The sequence below is a fragment of the Schistocerca piceifrons genome, chromosome 4, assembly GCF_021461385.2.
Source record: "Schistocerca piceifrons isolate TAMUIC-IGC-003096 chromosome 4, iqSchPice1.1, whole genome shotgun sequence".
In the NCBI taxonomy this organism is placed as follows: Eukaryota; Metazoa; Arthropoda; class Insecta; order Orthoptera; family Acrididae; genus Schistocerca; species Schistocerca piceifrons.
Genome location: NC_060141.1, coordinates 669,424,947 through 669,447,704, shown reverse-complemented (window position 1 = coordinate 669,447,704; position 22,758 = coordinate 669,424,947). Strand labels below are relative to the sequence as shown.

The 22,758-nt window shown below is 41.6% G+C and overlaps 1 protein-coding gene across 3 annotated transcripts in view; it reads right to left on the bottom strand.

Annotated features, from left to right (window-relative positions):
• LOC124795247 (nephrin-like) overlaps nt 1-22,758 on the bottom strand; it is a 120,870-nt gene that overhangs the window by 4,319 nt on the left and 93,793 nt on the right. For 2 of the 3 annotated variants that reach the window (XM_047259182.1, XM_047259183.1), the window contains exons 8-9: nt 12,153-12,430; nt 7,321-7,368 (exon numbers count right to left, since the gene is read on the bottom strand). In XM_047259182.1, the coding sequence (XP_047115138.1) occupies nt 7,351-7,368; nt 12,153-12,430 (296 nt within the window). In that variant the 3' untranslated portion in view covers nt 7,321-7,350. The remainder of the gene's footprint in view (nt 1-7,320; nt 7,369-12,152; nt 12,431-22,758) is intronic. The other variant, XM_047259184.1, reaches the window with a different exon arrangement.

The window sequence follows — 22,758 nt, the reverse complement described above, 5'->3', positions numbered from 1 at the left end:
ATGCCACAACCATCCCCACTGTCACAGAGAGCATGGGAAGGGCCTAAATAATTGCCTCACCCTTCTTAAGAAATGTCGTTGCTAACTGCTCATTGCCATCTGTCCAGTCCGTATTCTCAGCACTTTTGTCAGTTTCAGCAATCGAGAGTCGGGGGAGACTATGGAGGTCGACCCTTGGCACACCTAGCTGCCTTTGTCGTGTGTGGAACTGGCTGGAGGGCTGCTGCTGCTGCCAGCTGCAATCCCACTTCCAGCGCGACACTGATGGACCACAGAAGCCACCATCACTCTGAAGACCTGCCGGGGGCTTGAACTGTGTTACCTGGACGCTGTCCGTCAAAGGCGTTCGAGAGTGAGGGAGCATTTCTGTTGCTTATGCGATTCCTGAGGCGACAGCCATGCCGCTGGCTCCTGTTTCTTAAACAGGGCATGAGAGCCACCACCTTTGAAGCAGTGAATAGTTCAGGTGGACCTCGAGCGTAGCTCCTGGGTGCAGATCTTCTACATCCACGACAGCACTTTGTAGATCGATATACATAGCTGGAAGCAGCCAGATTCCGTGGTCGACGGCCGCCTATGACGAACCACTTGCCACTTGACGCGTATCTCTACTGGCAGTACTGCCAGTTGACGGTACTCCAGCATTCTGCCGCTGAAGAGGCGCAAGTCCGACCACTGGGTATCGGCCTCGTACTTTGAAAGACAATCCTGTATTTTTATAATTGCGTAGCCTTCTGCGGCCGGAGTCAGTCGACATAAAAGTTTTCTGGGTATGGTACTGCGTCATAATGTATAAAACTACTGCTGTTGGAGAAAAACCAACGTTTCGACCACTGTTGCAGCGACCATCTTCTGGGTCTCAGATGAAGGCCGCTGCAACTGTGGCCGAAATGTTGGTTTTTCTCCAGCAGTAGTAGTTTGACACATTATGGCACGGCACCATACCCAGAATACCTTCATGTCAATGCTGTATTTCTGCCTAGTAAATGTATTATTGACAACAGTGTTTCCTTAGCGCTCTCGAGCATAATTAGGACCTCACCATAGCATCCCGCCCGGCTCTTTCCAGACGACTGTAGGAATCTGGAACTGGATCCTACAACAGATGTGAGCAACTGATTGTCAGTGGCAGAGTCATATATGTCTGGTGCCATACCCACACAACTAGAACAACAGCACCCTACTGTCTATGGTAGCTCCAACGTGAGGTCAACAGCAGCGAGTTGAAGCTCCTGAAACTTACCTTCCTAAATAATCCTGGAATAAAAACACTCTACGCTCACTAGACGAACTAGTAGCAATGCAGAAAGGGAGAATTACAGCCGAACAAATGTTCCAGCACATGCAGGAATACTGCGATAGACAACATTGTAGTAAAACGACTGCAAGCGTGACGTCTCTAGCACTGTAGTGGATCTAATTGGGATTTGTGTAATCTGCTTCTACTTTAAACAAAAGTCAGTGCACCGCTCAAGTTTACTTATGCATCAAATACACGTTAGTTGGTTTGTATATAGAGCTCAGACACAGTAAAGAAATTATGTGTAAACCAATTGATGAACTTATAAGAATATGAATAATAATTTTAGTGTGTAATGTACGACTTCTGTGAAGTCCTACGTTGAATGTGATGTAAATTAGCTGTATGGTAATGGAAGATTAGTTAAAGTTGTATAATGTGTAACTCCTGGTGCAAAATATGTAGGATTAGTTTAGGCCTATTACGGGTACTCCAAACTAAAACTTCAAGACGAATTTTCTGAAGGAAGTAGCTTTATTATGAGCCATGATAGTATCCCCCGCAGGCACTAAAACTTCGTGCAAGTTCTAGCTTGGCTGCTCCCTGAGGCCGAACCGCCTGTATGAAATGACCAGCAGAGAGACACGATCACTTATCATCATGAAATCAGCGATCGAGGGCCCTGTAGATCATGAGTCGACCTCTCTATGCTCCTCCATAGATGGCAATGTTGTGCACTTTGGGTCCATTTGTCAGGGACTCCTAGCTGGCAAAGGTCTTTCTGTAGCTCATCCTACTATCGCTTTCTGCGTCTTCCGATTGGGCGGGTACCATCAGGTCTTCCCTTAAGTACCCGAGCAAAGCATTAATTCATCAAGGAAGCTGAGAGATACTAACATACTAGTAATAAAGCAGAGTTACATAATAAAGGCTAGATACAACGCAACTGTAAGAAAGGCTAGATACAACGCAACTGTAAGTATTCTGGTGCAGAGAGAGCAGACCAGAGCGTCAGAAGGGTGAAGTTGCGAAAGTCTGAAGTCACTAGCAAAGCTGACAGCGAGAGGAAACCAGGAAACTTCACGTCATAGCCATCCCCACCGGCGCAGGAGCGAGCAGGAAGTGTCGTCATAAATAAACCCATTCTAAACGAATTCCGTTGCTGATTTCTTAGTGGTGATTGCTGATTGCCGAATGCCCAATGCGTAGTCTCAGTCCCTGGGTCAGTTGCAGCCATCCAGTGAGAGGCAAGGCTATGAGTTCGACCCTTAGCACGCCTAGGTGTTTTCGATCGGCTATGAAGAAACGAATTAAGCTGGAAGGGTGCTGCTGCTGGCAGCTGCACTGCCTACTTCCGGGGCGACACTGATGGGGTGCAGAAGTCGCCATCACTGTACACGCCTCCTGGAGGCTTGACTTGCATGACCTGGACGCTGTCCGTTGTCTGCCTTCGAGATTCGTGACGCTGACGGCGATGCTGCTGGCTCCTGTTTCCTAAACGGGGAGCCGCCCTCTATGATCCAGTGAACACTTCAGTGGGCCTGGAGCCTAACTCCTGAGTGTAAATCTTTAGCGTCCACACGAGCTGTTTGGAAATCCATACGCAGAGCTGGAGGTCGCCAGACCATGACCTTCCCCCCCCCCCCTCCCTCTCCATCCCCATGACGAAACAGCTGGCACCTTGACACCTGACGCTCCTGGCGTTACTGCGAGTCGATCACGCAGAGGTAGTCTGCTGCTGACGAAGCGCTAGTGCTGTGGCACAGTTGTGGTACAGCACTATCGAAGGTAATCCTGTATTTCTTCCTAATAAATGTGTTATTGACAATAATGTTTTCTTGGCGCTTTGTAGTGCAATTAGAACCTTACCACTGCATTCCGCCCGGCTCTCCCCTGAAGACTGTAGGTGTGTGCGGTTTCTGGGACTCGATCTTGATAGACAGTGGAGATACGTCTGCACAACCACTTAGTAAACAGGTATAGCGGTTTTCAGCTCAGTGCAGCATGGGATCCCACAATTAACAAAATTCGTCAGGAACGCTCCGATCTGAAAGCAAAAGCGTCCGCAGACAGATTGGATAGCCACCGGGTCTCGACGCCGGGCCGTGTCGCCCTCTTCCCTTCCCCCCCCCCCCCCCACACCGTCGCGGTACCCCCTTCCGCAGGAACGCGATTGGTCGGCCTATAGTAGCGGACGATGGCCAAGCGGCTGTATGGGTATGCAGAGCACAGCATCCCGACACTTGGCCAGAAGATGATATGTACGAAACTCATCGAAACGTTGTGACAAGACAACGCCACCGCTCGGCTGATAACCCCGGAAGAATTCAGTGGACCATTATAATATACCATCCACTGCTAGTTATGCCACCAGCCGTCTGTGAGTGGCATGTTGACGTCGAACATAGGCGGAAGTCACATTAATGTGACTGCACTGTGTGGTTCTTAACACTACAACTCAATCTTAGAAAGTGATTATTATATAGAAGGGAAAATGTGTGGTGCATAATTACAGATTGTGCATCTGGGAACCATATTAAGAGACAACGCTTTGTCAAGACGAACGTACTGGGAGCGATGTCAGGAGACAGATGTTAGATTTCATTCAGAATCAAATTTGGATCTGTTATAAGCCATCATATTTCTTTTCATTTGTAGATTACGTTTTCCGATTTAACTATCGTAATTTTTCAACTCTTATTGTCGATTGCAGTAGCAATTTTTTCGTTTTCTCCATTTTCTGTTAGCAAACAGACACCACAAATATTTGGGTGGATTGAAACAGTCGTTGTTTCATGGTGGACGTACAAACGAATGGCTGTCTTTCCTTCCTTGCTGTACTTGTCGAGAGGAAGTTGGGGGGTACATTGGCACACGCAGTTTATAGGAAGCCTACTCACACTGACGTGTATCTGCAGAGCGATAGCTATCAGCATCCAGCTCAACATGAAGGAGTGCTTGCTACCTTGGTTCACAGAGCCCATGTCATCTCATACCCTGAGATTTTGTCAGCTAAGTTAGCCCTCCTCGAAGTTACCTTTAGTCAGACAGATCGTACGTGCGTTGTGCTATGAACCAAGTGTCTACCAGGTGAGTGATGATACGTAATACCGAGGTGATGCCAAAAACTACAATGTTTTGCCTTTACAAAGGGAGCTTTTCGAACAGGATCGGTCGTGTTTTGCGAAAGTATGATGTGAAATGGCTTTTTCCACCAACATCTATGATCAGGGATCATTTAGGTTACATAAAGAATGGTCTTGATTTAAGTAAGCTGGGTGTCTACCCGATTCCTTGCAGTTGCGGCATGCCATATATGGGTCAGAATATCAGGATTGTGGAGGACGGGTGTACTGAGCATAAGCGGCACACACGCTTGCGTACAGCCGAGTAAATCTGCCATTCTACAAAATTGTCTTGGTAACGGTCATCCTACGCAATATAACAACACGGAGATTTCGGCGTGCGCTTCCAGCTGTTGGGTTGTGTTATTAAAGAAGCTGTAAGAATTAAATTAGCAAGTAAACTTATAAATAGAGATGATGTTTTTTGTTTAAATTAAGCATGGAATCCAATTCTGCTCTCCCCCTTTCCAAAAAACAGAGGGACAGATTTTATGCTACCTCATCCGTTGATTATTAATTTCACTCTCTATAACTTCCAACGTCAGTCATCTTCGGTTTGTAATGGGGCTATTTTGCCCTGAAAATGATAGAATGTGCTTCTGCTGAAATATCGGTGGTTGTCGACGCTGTAACCTGGTTGCATTCCCGCCAGTTATTTGAAAATTGTATACACTGGGAGAAACTCAGGTCTCACATTCCTGTTTAGTCCCCCCTCTTGGGTCTCCGGGAGCAGTCAGCCAAGGGGTAGGTGACCATGAGAAAAAAAAAAAAATAGAATAACCAACGAAATGGTAAAGTTCTACAAGTCGGGGAGCGTAATTTCAGAAGTTTTCATGTGGTAGGAAAGCTAGGAAATTTGAAGTGGAAATGCTAAGGCTGACGCTATAAATGGTCAGGCTAGTGAAGTGAAATGGAAGGAAGATAAGGATTTCTGTTAAGACGAATAAAGGTGAATATAGGAGGGTAGGGGAGAGAGTGAGTTACTGTGAACAGTTAAGAGATAGGTTTTTTCTCACCAGATTCAACAGCATTCTAACACTGACAGCAATAGTTCAGATATATATACCGACGTCTCAAGAGATGATACAGAGATGCAAGATGTGTGTGAAGATAACGAACAAGTAATTAACTACGTTAAGGGAGACGAAAGTCTAATAATTATGGAGGATTGTAATTCTATTCTAGAGGAATGAGTAGAAGGGAGAAAATGGGTCTGATAGTAGCAATGAGAGGGGAGAAATACTAATGGAGTTCCGCAATAATTTTCAGTTGCTAACGGTGCAAAATTTGTTTACAAATCACAGCGGGAGGAGGTATACCTGGAAAGGCCGTAAGATGTGGAAAGATTCCATCTAGATTACATCATGATCGGACGTAGATTCGGGAATCCGACATTGGACTGCAGATGCAGACTCAGATCAGAATTTAGCAATGACGAAGGGTAGACTGAGGTTTGCGAGAATCGTCGCGGGAGAATCAGAGTGGAACTAAGTGGGATGCAGAAGCGCCCGGGGAATTATGAGACACGTTTGGCGCTCGCTACAGATGTCGATACTATGCTAAAATGTAGCATGCAGTTCGTTAGAAGAAGAGTGAACATCTCCAAAAAGAGCAGCCACAGATGTTGGACGGACAATCGCAGGTGGAAGAAAAGTAACTGCGAAGAAGTCTGGGTGACATGAGAAATGCATGAATAGATCGTCGAAAAAACGAAGCACAATAATGTTGAATGAAAGACAATATTACAGCATTATAAATCACTTAAGAATAAACAAACAGTAACTGGAGGGGAGCCTGGGCGAAAAGGCTACAGGAAAAACGCCAGGTAATCGGAAAAGAAATGATCGTCGGAGTGATTGACTTAGTATACAGTAAAGTCAAAACAATATCTGGTGGAGTTGTGTGATATGACAGGAGAAGAAATTGGCGTAGATATGGAAGGTCCATTATTAGCGTCAGAATTGAAAAGAGTACGAAGTACTTCAGATCAAATAAGGCAGACGGGATACATAACATCCTACTGGAATGTCTACAGTAACTGGGGAGAGAAGTGACAACTAAGTGGCTATTCGAGTTGGTGTGTGGAATCTGTGAGACTGGCTACTTACTATCAGGCTTTCGGAAAAATTTGGTCCACATCATTTCGATGATAGTACGAGATTTTACATGCTAGAACTACCGTACCATCAGCTTAACAGCTCGAGCATCCAGTCACTGAGTAGAATAATACACGGAAGAATGGAAAAGAAAATATGTTACATGAAGGTCACTTTGCATTTAGGAAAGATAAATGCACTAGAGACGCAGGCCTGATGTTACGGTTGATAATCGAAGCAAGACTGGAGAATAATCAAGACACTTTCATATGATTTCAGGAATTGGTAAAAGCGTTCTACTATGTAAAATGGTGCATGGTATTCGAATATTCAATATGTACAAGTTCCAAGAGAGAACAATCAGAGCCAAAAACCAAGAATAAATTTTTCGGTTTAAAAAGGATGTAAGATAAGGATGTAGTGTATTGCTGTACAGATCCATAGAAGAAGCAATGGCTGGAATAAAAGAGAGGTTCAAAAGTAGGATTAAAATTCAGTCTGAAAGAAAATCAGTTCGTTGCTGTATGGCCTTCGTCACTGAAAGTGGAGAAGAGCCACAGTGTCTGTTGAACGGAATGGTTAATCTAAAGAGTACAGAACATGGATTGAGAGTTAACCGAAGAAAGACGAAAGTAATGAGAAGTAGCAGATGTGACAATGACGAGAAGGATAATATCGCAATTGGCGATCACAAAGTAGACCAAGTTAACGGATGCCGTTTCCTTGGAATAAAACTAACCCATGACGCACGAAGCATGGCAGACGCAAAAAGCAAACGTGCACAGATAAAGAGGGCATTCCTGGCAAAAAAGAAGCAAGACACAGACCTTAATTTGAGGAATAAACTTCTGCGACTTACCTTTGGAGCATAGCATTGTACGGTAGTGAATCAGGGACTTTGAGAAAACTAGAACAGAAGAGAATCGAAGCGTCTGAGTTTTGGTGCTATAGCAGAACGTCGAAAAATTAGGTTTACTGGTAAGGTAAGGAATGTGGAGCTTCTCCGCACAACTGGCGAAGTAGGGAACATATGGGAAACAATGTCAATAAGAAGAGATACTATGACAGGAATTTTGTTAAGACATCAGAGAATAACTTCCATGGTAGTAGACAGCTCAAGAAGAAAAGAGGGGAGATCGGTAAACTCATCCTGCTGCTCACGGAACCACGTACGTACAGTGCGAGCTGTGACACGTTGCGTTATCCTACTGGTAAATGGCATCGTGTCGAGGAGAAAAGAGTGCGGGTTGGCGTTGAAATGGTACCCAAGGATAGATGGATACTTGATCTATTGTGCCTTCCAGGATAACGAGCTCATCCATGGAAAGCCACTCAAGCATTCCCCAGACCGTACTGCTTCCTCCTCCGACCTAGACGCTTCCAAAGATTGTTGCATGGCCGCACAGGCCAAAGGAAATCAGTCCGACACAGCATTAAATGTGATTCCTCTGAAAAGGCCACCTGCCGCCAGTTAGGAGACGTCAAACTGCGGTAGTGGCGTGCAATACCCAGTCTTGGTCGCCGGTGAACAGGAGTCAGCATTGGTACATCGACCAGGCGGATGCTGCAGAGACCCATCCGCAGCAACGTTCGCTCAACACTCATTGAGGAGACATTGTTGGTAATCTCTTGGGTTACCTGGGCGGTTAGTTGCTCAACAGTTGCATGTCTGTTCACCCGTACATATCCCCACGGCCATTTTTCTCCCTGTTATACAGGGTGACCTATTTATAGTGATCTGGCCAAATATCTCGCGAAATAAGCATCAAACGAAAAAACTACAAAGAACGGAACTAGTCTAGCTTGAAGGGGGAAACCATATGGCGCTATGGTTGGCCCGCTAGATGGCGCTGCCATAGGTAAAATGTATATCAACTGCGTTTTTTTTAAAAATAGGAACCCATATTTTTTATTACATATTCGTGTGGTACGTAAAGAAATATGAATGTTTTAGTTGGACCACTTTTTTCGCCTTGTGGCAGAGGGCGCTGTAATAGTCACAAGCGTATAAGTACGTGGTATCGCGTAACATTCCGCCAGTGCGGACGGTATTTGCTTCGTGATACATTACCCGTGTTAAAATTGACCGTTTACCAATTGCGGAAAAGGTCGATATCGTGTTGATGTATGGCTATTGTGATCAAAATGCCCAACGAGGGTGTGCTATGTATGTATCCTGGACGACATCATCCAAGTGTCTGGACCGTTCGCCGCGTAGTTACGTTATATAAGGAAACAGGAAGTGTTCAGCCACATGTGAAACGTCAACCACGACCTGCAACAAATGATGCCCAAGTAGGTGTTTTAGCTGGTGTCGCAACTAATCCACACATCAGTAGCAGACAAATGGCGCGAGAATCAGGAATCTCAAAAACGTCGGTGTTGAGAATGCAATATCAACATCGATTGCACCCGTACCATATTTCTATGCATCATGAATTGAATGGCGACGACTTTGAACGTCGTGTACGGTACTGCTACTGGGCACAAGAGAAATTACGGCACGATGACAGACTTTTCACACGCGTTCTATACAGTGACGAAGCGTTATTCACCAACAGCGGTAACGTAAACCGCCATAATATGCACTATTGAGTATCCACGATGGCTACGACAAGTGGAACATCAGCGACCTTGGCAGGTTAATGTATGGTGCGACATTATGGGAGGAAGGAGAACTGGTCCCCATTTCATCGATGGGAAACTAAATGGTGCAGTGTATGCTGATTTCCTACGTAATGTTCTACCGATGTTACTACAAGATGTTTGACTGCATGATAGAATGGCGGTATACTTCCAACACGATGGATGTCCGGCACATAGCTCGAGTGCGGTTGAAGCGATATTGAATAGCATATTTCATGAGAAGTGGATTAGTCGTCGAAGCATCATACCATGACCCGCACGTTCACCGGATCTGACGTCCCCGGATTTCTTTCTGTGGGGAAAGTTGATGGATATTTGCTATCGTGATCCACCGACAACGCCTGACAACATGCGTCAGCGCATTGTCAATGCATGTGCGAACATCACGGAAGGCTAACTACTCGCTGTTGAGAGGAATGACGTTACACGTATTGCCAAATGCATTGAGGTTGACGGACACCATTTTGAACATTTATTGCTTTAATGTGGAATTTACACTTAATCACGGTGTAACAGCATGCGTTCTCAGGAATGATAAGTTCACAAAGGTACATGTATCACGTTGCAACTACCGAAATAAAATGTTCAAACGTACCTACGTTCTGTATTTTAATTTAAAAAACCTACCTTTTACCAATTGTTCGCCTAAAATGGTGAGCCATGTGTTTGTGACTATTACAGCGCTATCTACCACAAAGCGAAAAAATTGGCCAACTGAAACATTCATATTTCTTTACGTAATACACGAATATGTAATAAGAAATGGAGGTTCCTACTTAAAAAAACGCAGTTGATATTCGTTTGACCTATGGCAGTACCATTTAGAGGGCCAACCATAGCGCCGTCTGGTTTCCCCCTTCAAGCTAGACAAGTTTCGTTCTTTGTAGATTTTTCGTTTGACGCTTATTTCCTGAGATATTTGGCCCGGTCACTATCAATGGACCACCCTGTATATGACCTATCCTGCACCACATCAACCTCGGCTCCTGTTTTCGATTGCGCCTTTTACCCATGAGCGGGGCACTTTAACTACAGTGCATGCTATCAGTTTGCAGACTTAGCCTTTCAGAAAAATTTGCAACCTTCGCCTGAAAGCCAATGATAATGCCCTTTGGGCGTCAGATAAATCGCTTCGTTTTCACTGCACTCTTTACCGACTCCCCTCTGACATGTTTTATATACCCTCGACTGCTGGTGCTGCTACCTGTCGTCTGTGAGTGGCGATCAGAAGTTGAATTCGAACATAGACGGTGGTCACATTAATGCGACTCGACAGTACATTTATGTCGTTTGTCTTCCTGCCTCAACCTGCATTGACGTGACGGCAACTTACTCTAGAGTATTGGCCTACCGAAATATTTTCTTACAAACTAGCAAAAGAGCATGTTATTAGTTCACCTCCATACAAAAACAACCATAAGGAAGTGTGTTAAATTTCTTCATTATTTGGCGCGGTGTAAATAAGAATTGCGATGGTGTTGCATCATCATCAACACGGCAACAAGAAATCTTTGGGTTCCGCCAGCCTGTTGCATTCACTCGATGAAATGACATGCCTGCAGTGAAACATAAACGAGTAAACTGTTGGACGTTCAATACCAAAGCCAAAAAACTACACTACTGGCCATTAAAATTACAACACCACGAAGATGACATGCTACAGACGTGAAATTTAACCGACGGGAAGAAGATGCTGTGATATGCAAATGTTTAGCTTTTTGGAGCATTCACACAAGGTTGGCGCCAGTGACGGCACCTACAACGCGCGCTGACATGAGGAAAGTTTCCAACCGATATCTCAAACACAAACAGCATTTGACCGGCGTTGCCTGGTGAACCGTTGTTGTGATGCCTCGTGTATGGGGGAGAAATGCGTAGCATCACGTTTCCGACTTTGATAAAAGTCGGATTGCAGCCTATCGCAATTGAGGTTTATAGTATCGCGACATTGCTGCTCACATTGGTCCAGATCCAATGACTGTTAGCAGAATATGGAATCGGTGGGTTCAGGAGGGTAATACGGAACGCCGTGCTGGATACCAACGGCCTCGTATCGCTAGCAGTCGAGATGACAGGCATCTTATCCGCATGGCTGTAACGGATCGTGCAGCCACGTCTCGCTCCCTGAGTCAACAGATGGGGACGTTTGCAAGGCAACAACCATCTGCACGAACAGTTCGAAGACGTTTGCAGCAGTATGGACTATCAGCTTCGAGACCATGGTTGCGGTTACCCCTGACGCTGCATCGCAGACAGGAGCGCCTGTGATGGTGTACTCAACGACGAAGCTGGATGTATGAATGGCAAAACATCATTTTTCGGATGAATCCAGGTTCTGTTTACAGTAAAATGATAGTCTCATCCGTGTTCGGCAACATGGGAGTGAACACACATTGGAAGCGTGTATTCGTCATTGGTTACACGTCTCTGTCACCTCTTCTTCGCACTGACGGCAGTTTGAACAGTGGACGTTACATTTCAGATGTGATACGACCCGTGGCTCTACCCTTATTTCGATACCTGCGAACCCTACATTTCAGCAGGATAATGCACGACCGCAATTTGCAGGTCCTGTACAGGCCTTTCTGGATACAGAAAATGTTCGACTGCTGCCCTGGCGAGCACATTCTCCAGATCTCTCACCAATTGAAAACGTCTGGTCAATGGTGGGCGAGCAACTGGCTCGTCACAATACGCCAGTCACTACAATTGTTCAACTGCGGTATCGTGTTGAAGCTGCATGGGCAGCTGTACCTGTACACGCCATCCAAGTTCTGTTTAACTCAAGGCCCAGGCGTATCAAGGCCATTATTACGGCCAGAGGTGCCTTTTCTGGGTACTGATTTCTCAGGATCTATGCACCCAAATTACGTGAAAATATAATCACATGTCAGTTCTAGTATAATATATTTGTCCAGTGAATACCCGTTTATCATCTGCATTTCCTCTTGGTGTAGCAATTATAGTGGCCAGCAGTGTATGTCGTACGTAGGGACCTTAGCATTAAGAGCTTAGAGCACGAATCTGGACGTTTCGGTCACTCACCGGCACTCTAAAGATGTTCATCCTGGTCCACCCGCTGCGACCCCTGGGGCTGATAGCTGCGATGCGCATCGTGATGTCTTGGTTAGGTTCGATGTCGTCCACTAGGAAGACTGGCGACTTCTGCGTCTTATTGAACATTAAGTTGCCTGTTTTGACATCGAAGACTTCTAGCTGGTAGCTCTGGCGGAATCCCACGTCAGTTGAGTTAGAGCACTGTACCGCGAAAGAGTCAGTCGTCTCGTTCAAAACGGAGCAGTTGGATGGAGCGTCTGGCAATCCTGTGAGAAAAAAGTGATTTAACACAATATCAACGACGCTATTTACTCCAGATTACATAAGATAAAACAAAAAACCTCATTATAGCCGTCTTACCATACTTCGTTACTACTTCCTATGACTTCCATGGTAATGGAAGACAGTGGGGATGTCACTTCAAAACTTAGTCATGGATGATATTGTATGCGATAATATTCTTACATAATACCTCTCTTTTCCTTATATTTTCCACTCAGCCATGTGAACTGTTATCAGACTTACACTGCACCGCTTCCAGAGCTTAAGCGATCTATTTTACTGCATGGGGACACGAATACAATATCAGTTTCGTGTAATGAAATAACAATTATCAGATTGTAAAGTACTAATGAGGAATATTGGAAACATCCAGTTACAAAACAATAGTCCATTAAGTCTATACGTGTGTATTCCGTCCACCTGATAAATTGTGCCGTATGGAGAACTTCTCGCGAAATCGATTGCTGTACAGTGAAACAGAAGTAACTTATCAGTGGGTCTCACGTAAAAATATCTCAAATTACTATATTTTGCAGACAAGTCACACTCCTTAACGTTCCCAAGACCAGTTCTAAGTGAAGTAGGAAAAAACCTACAGGAAGATAGTGAATCTGTAGGAAAGACTCCCGTCGAATATGTCGAAGTTGTCACACCAAACTTTGACAATGTGGAGAGTTTTCAAAGTGTAACCCACTGGAGTCTTGAGCGGTTACTACACCCCAATTGCAGCTATAATTTTCTGATAATAAGTGGGTCTAGACCTACAAGTCCGACCGAATTTTTGGCAATCTCTTGGATTGTCACTTACATACCGAACCTGTAGGTGGGTACGCATCGATTATTTTAATAAGTACAACAGAAATATGAGGTGGAAACTAAGTGGAATTGTTATGACGGAACGTGTTGAATTCAATGCTATAAGTACAGTATCCTACTAAAGATGAATTGACAATGAATAGATTTATTTACGGACAGATGTTACTACTGCAGACGAATTAGTTTGTAAATAATGAATGTGCGAAGGAAGTTTCTGTGAAGGCCACAGTGCTTAGTGAGACAAGGTCCCATTGATGGTGTTATGCCTCTGTGTACCTTTTAACAGCAAAAGAATTTTGCTAGTTAGTTGCAGTGGAACACATGGTTCTGTAATTATCAAATAAATAAAAATTTCCTAATATCTAGAATTATGGAGAGAGCAAATAATTATTAAGATATAGTCAATTAATTTTTTCTGGGTTTGTGACCGCATTAGTTTTGTATGGTTATAGTCATCCACACGAACACAAAACGAGAACGAATCAGGACATGTAATGAATACAGTCCCTACACTGGAAATCATGCCCATAATAGTGGTAGGGATGGAGAGATTGTTAGTAACGTAAATCATGAACAAGATTGATACTGAGGTAATCATTCCCAGAGCATTGACAGGGGGGAGAGTTTGCTAGTAACGATAATCCTGAGCGAGATTGGTAATATTACAAGGTGTAATTGTTATTCAGTTAAACGGTCTGAGTGCTCCATCAAGTCAGCAGGAGTCGATGGTGTACCTTTGGAATTACTGAAACATGTGCAACGTATAGGAAGAAAAGCGTTATTTAAGTTAGTGCCACAATTATATCTGCCGTTTGACTTGCCATCATTTGACTTGCCAATATTTCTACTGAATAGCATTACCATTATGTCACTAAAAACGGCATGAGGATAAATTTTCAAACCAGTGGACAAATCATTTATATAATGCACCATTGTCAACTGCTGAACGTAATGATCAGCGAGAAATTTAATATCAGGATCGATGGTCGCGCAGTAGATGAAGTTAAGGAATTCTGCTACCTAGGCAGTAAAATAACGATTGACGGACGGAATACAGTAAGGCGGACATGAAAAGCAGACTAACAATGGCGAAAAGGGCATTCCTGGCCAAGAGAAGTCTACTAATATAAAATATCTGCCTTAATTTGAAGAAGAAATTTCTGAGAATGTACGTCTGGAGTACAGAACTCTCTGGTAGAGAAATATGGGCTGGGAAAAGCGGAACAGTAGAGAATCGAAGCATTTGGAACGTGGTGCTACAGACGAATGTTGAAAATTAAGTAAGGAATGAGGGGGTTCTGTGCAGAATTGGAGATTAAAGGAATATATGGAAAACACTGATAAGGAGAAGGGACAGGATGATAGGACATCTTTTAAGGCAGCAGGAAATGACTTCCATGGTACTAGAGGGAGCTGCAGCGGGCAAAAACTTTAGAGGAAGACATTAGAATACATCCAGCAAATAACTGAGGACGTAAGTTACAAGTTCTACTCTGAGATGAGGAGGTTAGCACAGGAGAGGAATTCGTGGCGGGCAGCATCAAAGAAGACTGATGACCAAAAAGAAATGGATATGCAGACGAACAAATCGAAGGACTGAACACATACTGAACGATTATCAGCAACAAGTTGAATGTTTCGACTTTGCGAGACGTTTACAAATCCTAAAAAATTTAGAATCAAGTTCAGACAGACAAAAACGTCTGTGACAAGTATGGTATTTCCGGTCTACTTATTATTGTGGCGTCATTAACGGCTATGAGCAATCAATTTTGTGGAATGGAGATATAGTTCAGGTATTAATTAATCTAACGAAATTATACAAAAAAACAAACGTGCTTTTGTTGCGTTACATAAACGGTTGCCCTGCTCTCTACCCTGATACCACTATACTGGATTTTTCTCGGTACTAAGTCATAAGTGAAGTGTATGAAAAATGCCCGACGACCCAAAACATGTTCAAAATAGTACTGTTGAAGTGTGTGCAGCGATATAGTAGATCTATCCATAAATTCATGGACCAGCGGCTGAAAACGTACATTGCAGTAGACGTTGAGCATTTGGAGCACTTTATATAAAGGGAATTGTAAGGAAATCTTCATGGCCACATCCTTTTGTGATCTCCTTTTTGTTGCGGTTACTAATTTACTCATATTACATAAGTTGCTGTTTTGGTATCAAACCCATGATGCGAGTTTATTATTATTCAATAATCTACACAGCCCAGTTCCATGCTGTAAAAATCCATTCGATTTTTGGTGTGCCCCATCCTTAAAAGGCTTCGGTAGAATCGAGAAAAGAACTGTCGCCGTAGTTAACTGATGAATCATTATTGTGTATGCCTGTATTTCTATCTACTTGATAAAGGAAACACACACATGCATCGGTGGGAGATTAAAAGTAAACAAAATTCAAATGGGGCGCCAAAATCATACGTAAACAAGGAAACTTCAACAGCAACTAGATACGGAACAGCAATATGAACATTACATTTTGTGAAGTGTAATAATGCTGCATGGGGTTTTGAGAAACATATGTTAGCATTCCCACAACATAGGAGCATGCACAAAGGGGAGACATACTTCGAATACAATTGAAAGTAACCGCAACAATGTTCTGCACATCCGTTGAATTGTCATTCAAACTGAACACTGTCTGTCGAGATATCTTTTGGCGTATATCCGGGCTTTTCTCTTCGAGTTCCTTCTGTATTCTTCATAAAGAAATATAACTTATTTTGTCTCTGTCTGTGGATTAAATTTATTTTTTGAAATTAGCCAGTACTCTGGACATATATACTGCACAGACAGAATGGAAAGTACATCTCCTCGGTGCCCCTTTTATACTAGTATCACGGCTGTGCAACACTCTGTTTCCTCTTTATCCGACGTGACATTATACATGATTTTGGCACAAAATCACAAACTTTCACATATGACTGCGTAAGGGTTCATGTTCATAATAGATAATCCCTAAGTTCTAAATATTATAACCACTATAAAATTAGTAATAGGATTCTGAAGTGTTCAAGGCCGTTGATATCATATCCATGCGGAGGCTGTAGTAGTGAAACGTAGAATACCAGCACCATATGAACAGCAAATTTTTTTAGATACAGTAGGATGATACAGTAGGATGTACGCTGACCGTTCATTACCACTTCTGTGTTAGAACGCACATAAGGCGTAATTCCACCTCATATGTGCCATCATAAAAAACAAAAGTAGTTCATGTTTCAAGCTGTGTATTATTTTATGTGTGTTGCGATTAATACTTTCATATAAAACGTTTCAACTGAGAGAAGGGACGCAGCTCTCTCTCTCTCTCTTTTCTATTGCATACTCTCTGATGTGACGTCATCCCTTCTGGCACTACGATTGTTATGTTGCTCACAGCACCAGGTCAATATTTTTCTTTGAAATTGAGTGTAACGTACTGCGCAAGCGTAGGGTACAAGGTGATTAGGTGTTTTGGAGATTCTATCGCAGAAATGGCCCCATGGGCGAGTGGTTAAATGTACAACTGGCTATTCATTGACTCTGGTTCGAACCCTGCTGCTACCAACATTCTTTCTCAATTTATTTTATTCCTTGCAGAGCTAAAAACCTAATTATAAAATGTAAATATATTTAAACAACTCAGTTTATGTAACTAAAATTAATATATTCAGTTTATTTGTGATTACTACCCTTGAAATTCAAAAGATAATAGGCCACCACATTGTAACACATTTGTAAAAAATTTTCATGCACCACCATTGGACAAGGTTTTATTTGACGTCTGCTAAAAGTATAAAATATTTGTGCTGCAGCCTGTGGAGAAATAGCCAGGCTACAAAATCTCCAAAGTTCCAGCTCATCCCATTTTGTTTGATTCGTTGGGTCGAAAAGGTTCTATGTGACGGATGAAACTGTGTGTTTCTACATACGAATTTTAGTTATGAGTGACAGAGTTCCAAGTGCTCAGTTGGAACACTCGCTATTGAGAGATTTTAGAGCCATAGTTTTAGCAACTCGACAATGTTTCTATTATTGATGAATCATTATCGTACACAGTTTGTGTAGTGTTCATTGTAAATAACAGTGGGTGCTAATATGGATTACATAGCTGAATCATTGAGAGATCAGGAATCAATATAGAAAATTCAGCTTTTGAAAGCAGTTCAGTTTCTCAACTCAAAGTTATCAAATTAATTTCTGTGTTGTTGTGTTGCACAATCACTGAAAATTTGAAAAAAGAATTGCTGTAAATGTGTTAATGAAAAGGAAAGAAAGAGGAGAGTATGAGAAGGTACTCAGAGATGAACACAGGAAACGAAAGTCGGTTGCTGTGATTTGTTTCGACTTGTGAAATGTAATCTCATGTCCAAGAACAGAGATTAGTAAATTTTATTACAAATAAAAATTAATCCTCATATTACCAAGGGGTGGGGGTGGGGAAGTGTTTCGTGCTCACCTTCTGAAAATATAGTTATGTAGTCAGGCACTCCAAATTTCGAAAATATGATTTATTATACCAGACTCCGTAATCGCTTTAAATTATTGATAAAACATAACCAAAAAAATTTAACTTAGCTGTACAGGTGACTTTTCACAAAAAAATGTCGTATTCGTATTACCAAATTTACATCATTCTTAAACATCAAAATATCTTTAAAATGTAGTTGCGAATTAAAGTCAAGGACAATTACTGAAATCTGCATTTTAAATTTTCTTGTGGCGATCATAAAGGACCGCGTCTTGGTTACAGAAGATATGTTGATATAGCTAAGACTGGTATTTCCAGGTTGTAAAATATATTTACACATCAACCCATCAATGGTGTTAGTAAAATTAAACAAACCTAACGAATTTTTTCTTCTTACGTCTTTTGTGATGGGCATAAAGTACGTCCTGCCCATTGCTAATACACATTATGGAAAATACGTTGGTACTGGTAGGACCAAATTTATTAAATTTAACAGAGCATTACTTGAGCACTACGACTTTATATTGTGCTTTGTGGACAGAATCATCGTTTGGTAGATCAGGAAATGACTTTCCAATTGCCTTTAAATTCATTCGAGATAAGTTAAATGGTGAACATGATCTTACACATTTAGCGATCCCTGTGAACCGGAATTCTTTTATTTATTGTACTGTTTTGAATTTGCTCAATGAAAATCTTCATGCGAGTACCATTAAAATATTTAATTCGGTGCCTGAATATTCACGGATGCCGGAGGTTGTTAGAGCGCCCAATGGCACTGGAAAAGCCATGGTAACAAATGAGCTTCACTTCCCTGTGGGATTCACACAAGTACTGACAAGATTTTTGTTTTGTTTTGAGTCATCAGTCTTCTGACTGCTTAGTTGCGGCCCACTACTAATTCCTTTCCTCTGCCAACTGCTTCATCTCAGAGTAGCACTTGCAACCAACGTACTCAGTTACTTGCTGAATGTTTTCCAATCTCTGTCTTCCTCTACAGTTTTCGCCTCCAACAGCTCCCTCTAGTACCATGGAAGGCATTCCCTCATGTCTTAACAGATATACTATGATCCTGCTCCGTCTCCCTGTCAGTGTTTTCCACATATTCCTTACCTCTCTCATTCTGCTTAGGTGTTCCTCATTCCCCACCTTATCAGTCCACTTGATTTTCAACATTCGTCTGTAGCACCATATCTCAAAATTCTCTCCTGTTCCGTTTTTCCCACAGTTCATGTTTCACTAACATAATATGCTGTGCTCCAAACGTACATTCTCAGAAAATTTTTCCTCAAATTAAGGCCTACGATACTAGTAGACTTCTCTTGTCCCGGTATGACCTTTTTGCCAGTGCTGCTCTGCTTTTGATGTCCTCCTTGCTCCGTCTGTCATGGGTTATTTTGCTGCCTAGGTAGCAGAATTCCTTAACATCATCCACTTCGTGACCAACAATCCTAACGGTACGTTTCTCGCAGTTCTCATATCTGCTACTTCTCATTACCGTCGTCTTTCTTCGATTTACTCTGAGTCCATTTCGTGCACTCATTCGACTGCTCATTCTGTTCAGCAGATCATGTAATTCGTCTTCACTTTCACTCATAATAGCAATATCATCAGCGAATCGTACAATTGATATCCTTTCACCATGAATTTTAATTCCACTCCTGAACCTTTCTTTTACTTCCAGCATTGCTTCTTTCATGTACAGATTGAACTTTATGGGTGAAAGATTATATTCCACTCTTTCACTCTTTTTAATCCGAGCATTCGTTCTTAGTCGTCCACTCTTACTATTTCGTCTTGGCTCTTGTACACTTTGTATATTACACGACTCTCCCTATAGCTTTCCCCTATTTTTCGCAGAATTTCGAACATCTTTTACCACTTTAATTGTCGAAGCTGTTTCTACGTCTACAAATGCTACGAACGTGTCCAGATTTTTCTTCAGTATTGCTTCCATTACCAACCGCGACGTCAGAATTGCCTCTCTGGTGTCTTTACCTTTCCTAAAGCCAAATGTCGTCACCTAACACTTCCTCAACTTTCTTTTCCATTCTTCTGTTTATTATCCTTGTCAGCGAGTTGGATGCGTGAGCTGTTAAGGTGATTGTGAGATAATTCTCGCACTTTTCAGTTCTCGTAGTTTTCGGAACTGTGTGATTATATTTTTACGAAAGTCAGATGGTATGTCGCCAGACTCACACATACTACGCACCAACGTCAATAGTCGTTTTGTTCCCACTTGCCCCAATGAGTTTAGAAATCCGGAAGAAATGTTATCTATCCCTTCCTCCTTATTCCTGCAAAGCTCATTTAAATTCTGGTTCTAATACTGGATCCCCTATCTCTTCCAAATCGACTACAGTTACTTCTTCTATCACGTTAGACAAATCTTCTCCCTCACACAGGCTTTGAATGTACTCCTTCCACCTATCCGCTTATCCTCTGCATTTAACAGTGGGATTCCAGTTCAACTATTAATGTTACCATTCTTGTATTTAATTTCACAGAAGATTGTTTTGACTTTCCTATATGCTGAGTCAGTCCTTCCGACAATCATTTCTTTTCCGATTTCTTCACATTTTTGATGCAGCCATTTCTCCTCCTCTTCCCTACCTTCGTATTTATTTCATTCCTCAGTGACTTGTATTTCTCTATGCCTGAATTTCCCTGAACATTTTTGTATGTCTTCGTTTCATCGATCAACTTAATTATTTCTTCTGTTATCTTCGCAGTTACCTTCTTTGTACTTACGTTTTCCTATCCAAATTCTGTGACTGTCCTTGCCTTATCATTTCAAATGCTCGTACACTTAGTGGAGCGCATTATGCTGTGTCATGCTCCTCTGGTCTTGCGCAGTTCAATGGAAGTGAAGTGCATCTTGTCGATGTCATTGTGAGAACCACTAATTTTTGTTTTGTTTTGCTGTAGGATAGTTTGTCAATTAATTGCCATTTTTAGTTGGACTTTTGAATGTACATGATACCTAATATGCACCGTAACATTGGTAAGAATGATTGATGCCTCGGGGGCGTGTCGTGTCACGTGCCTTGCACTTAGTACTTCATGCATGATGAACCAATATTTTGTGTGTTCGTCATAATACTCTCATATGTAACATACACATCACGATTTTTATTCCCTGACTGTACCATTGTTGTTATTGAACATAAATTTTCGTGGGATTACTGCGGGAGCATTTTGTTCTGTAGAGGAAGAGGCACAGAGTTGTTATTTAATTGCGTTTTCTATGGCTATTAATTATCATGGTTTTATATTATTTTACTGCACTTGTTATTCAAATGTGCTTTGTTTATATTCCTTTCGTTAAGTTGAAGTGCAACAGTCACAGCCACCACTTTGGTGCCAACATTAAATTTTATACTAATTCAATATCGAATAATCTGTAAAAATTACCTTATAGTGTGTAAATAGCTACATAATCAATTTCTAATAGGAGCTCCGTTCATCTGAATTTTTAAATATCATAGTTTAGATTGTTTTGTGATTTAGAAGAACCCATGTCATGGTTGACTTTCGTATGGAAAGTCTATAAAATAAAACATAAGTGTTATATATATATATATATATATATATATATATATATATATATATATATATATATAAGGGATATTTGATATATTTGCGGCACAATCTTTTATAATCTGTGAACGGCATCCCAGCAGTTATACATTCACTCATGATGACATGTATGATGTCCGCTATAGGTTTTCGTAATGAAGGCTCCTGTTGCCACCCTGTTTTGATAAAATTTGATATCCAAGTATGTCTTGAAAGCTTGTTACAGCACCGTATTTTCAAATACCTCATGTCATTAGTATCTATACAAGTTGTCTAGATTCGTATGTATCTGTCTATAAACTTCTTATAAAACGTAATGCATTATGTAAATACTGCAACATATGTAATGGCAGCTTCCATATTATTATAGATAAGCATCACATGTCACAGATACCTTTTTCTGATGATGATGCCTACAACGCCATTTTGTGACAAAGGATCTTTACTTCATAACATGCTCTATGGCATGAGCCAGTTGGTGCATTTATATGAAGGGGGAATACTTACAACTGACTGGATACTGTTATGGATCAAGGTATGCGTCATTGTAAAGACAATTGTTCTCCACCTTGTCACATATTTTGTTTTAGTACCACAGATCTGATGATGGGGATACCGATACACGTCATACAGTGTGAAACATAAATGTTTTGGTGACCTAGACAAGAGTAATTTGTTCGTCGCAGCCCCCCTAAAGGACTTCTAGTCTAAACAAATGAAATCACATTCTTTAGAAGTAGCAGCAGACTTTACCATAGGTGTTTCTAAGAAAGCAGTATTAATCCCAACGTCTCTTTAAATAATGTAGCTATGGAAAGAGACTGCACATTGTTTGATGAGGACTTTCACAAGTTATCTGAGTAAAAACTGAAATAGGACATCTCAAACGGTTCTCGATATATTTGCTGTGAACATCTTAACTAAACCACCATAGAAGTTTTATTTTGTGGGCTAATTATAATACATTGTCATTAGAAAGTAAAGATAACGTGTCAAACAGGACGTACCTTCAGAATTAAATTTATGAAGTGTAATATTAAAAATATCCAGTACTAATACAGTAGCCAGGAATTAAATTTGAGGGGCCCCAAAACGATGTAGATTTTTGTGAATAGTAATGTCTGGAAATATCATTCATAATCATAATCAAAATTGTAATATTTACTAAAATTATGTAGATTGCGACTTTCATAATCTAAGAACAAGATCGGAGCAGTCTAAAACGTGATAAAAATCATGTGCATGCAATTGTATCTATACAGAAAATGATAGCATGTAAAGAAGAAACAGAAATGCCACATTCAAGTTCTTCAAATTATATGTGAGTAAAAAAATAATGCCTCCTATTTTTCCCATCGTTAAACAAAATTTGTTACATGAAAAATCTGAATCTGGCAAAGCTTAGCCTTTTATCCACAAGAGGAGCAACTTTCTGCGTCAATGGGTACCA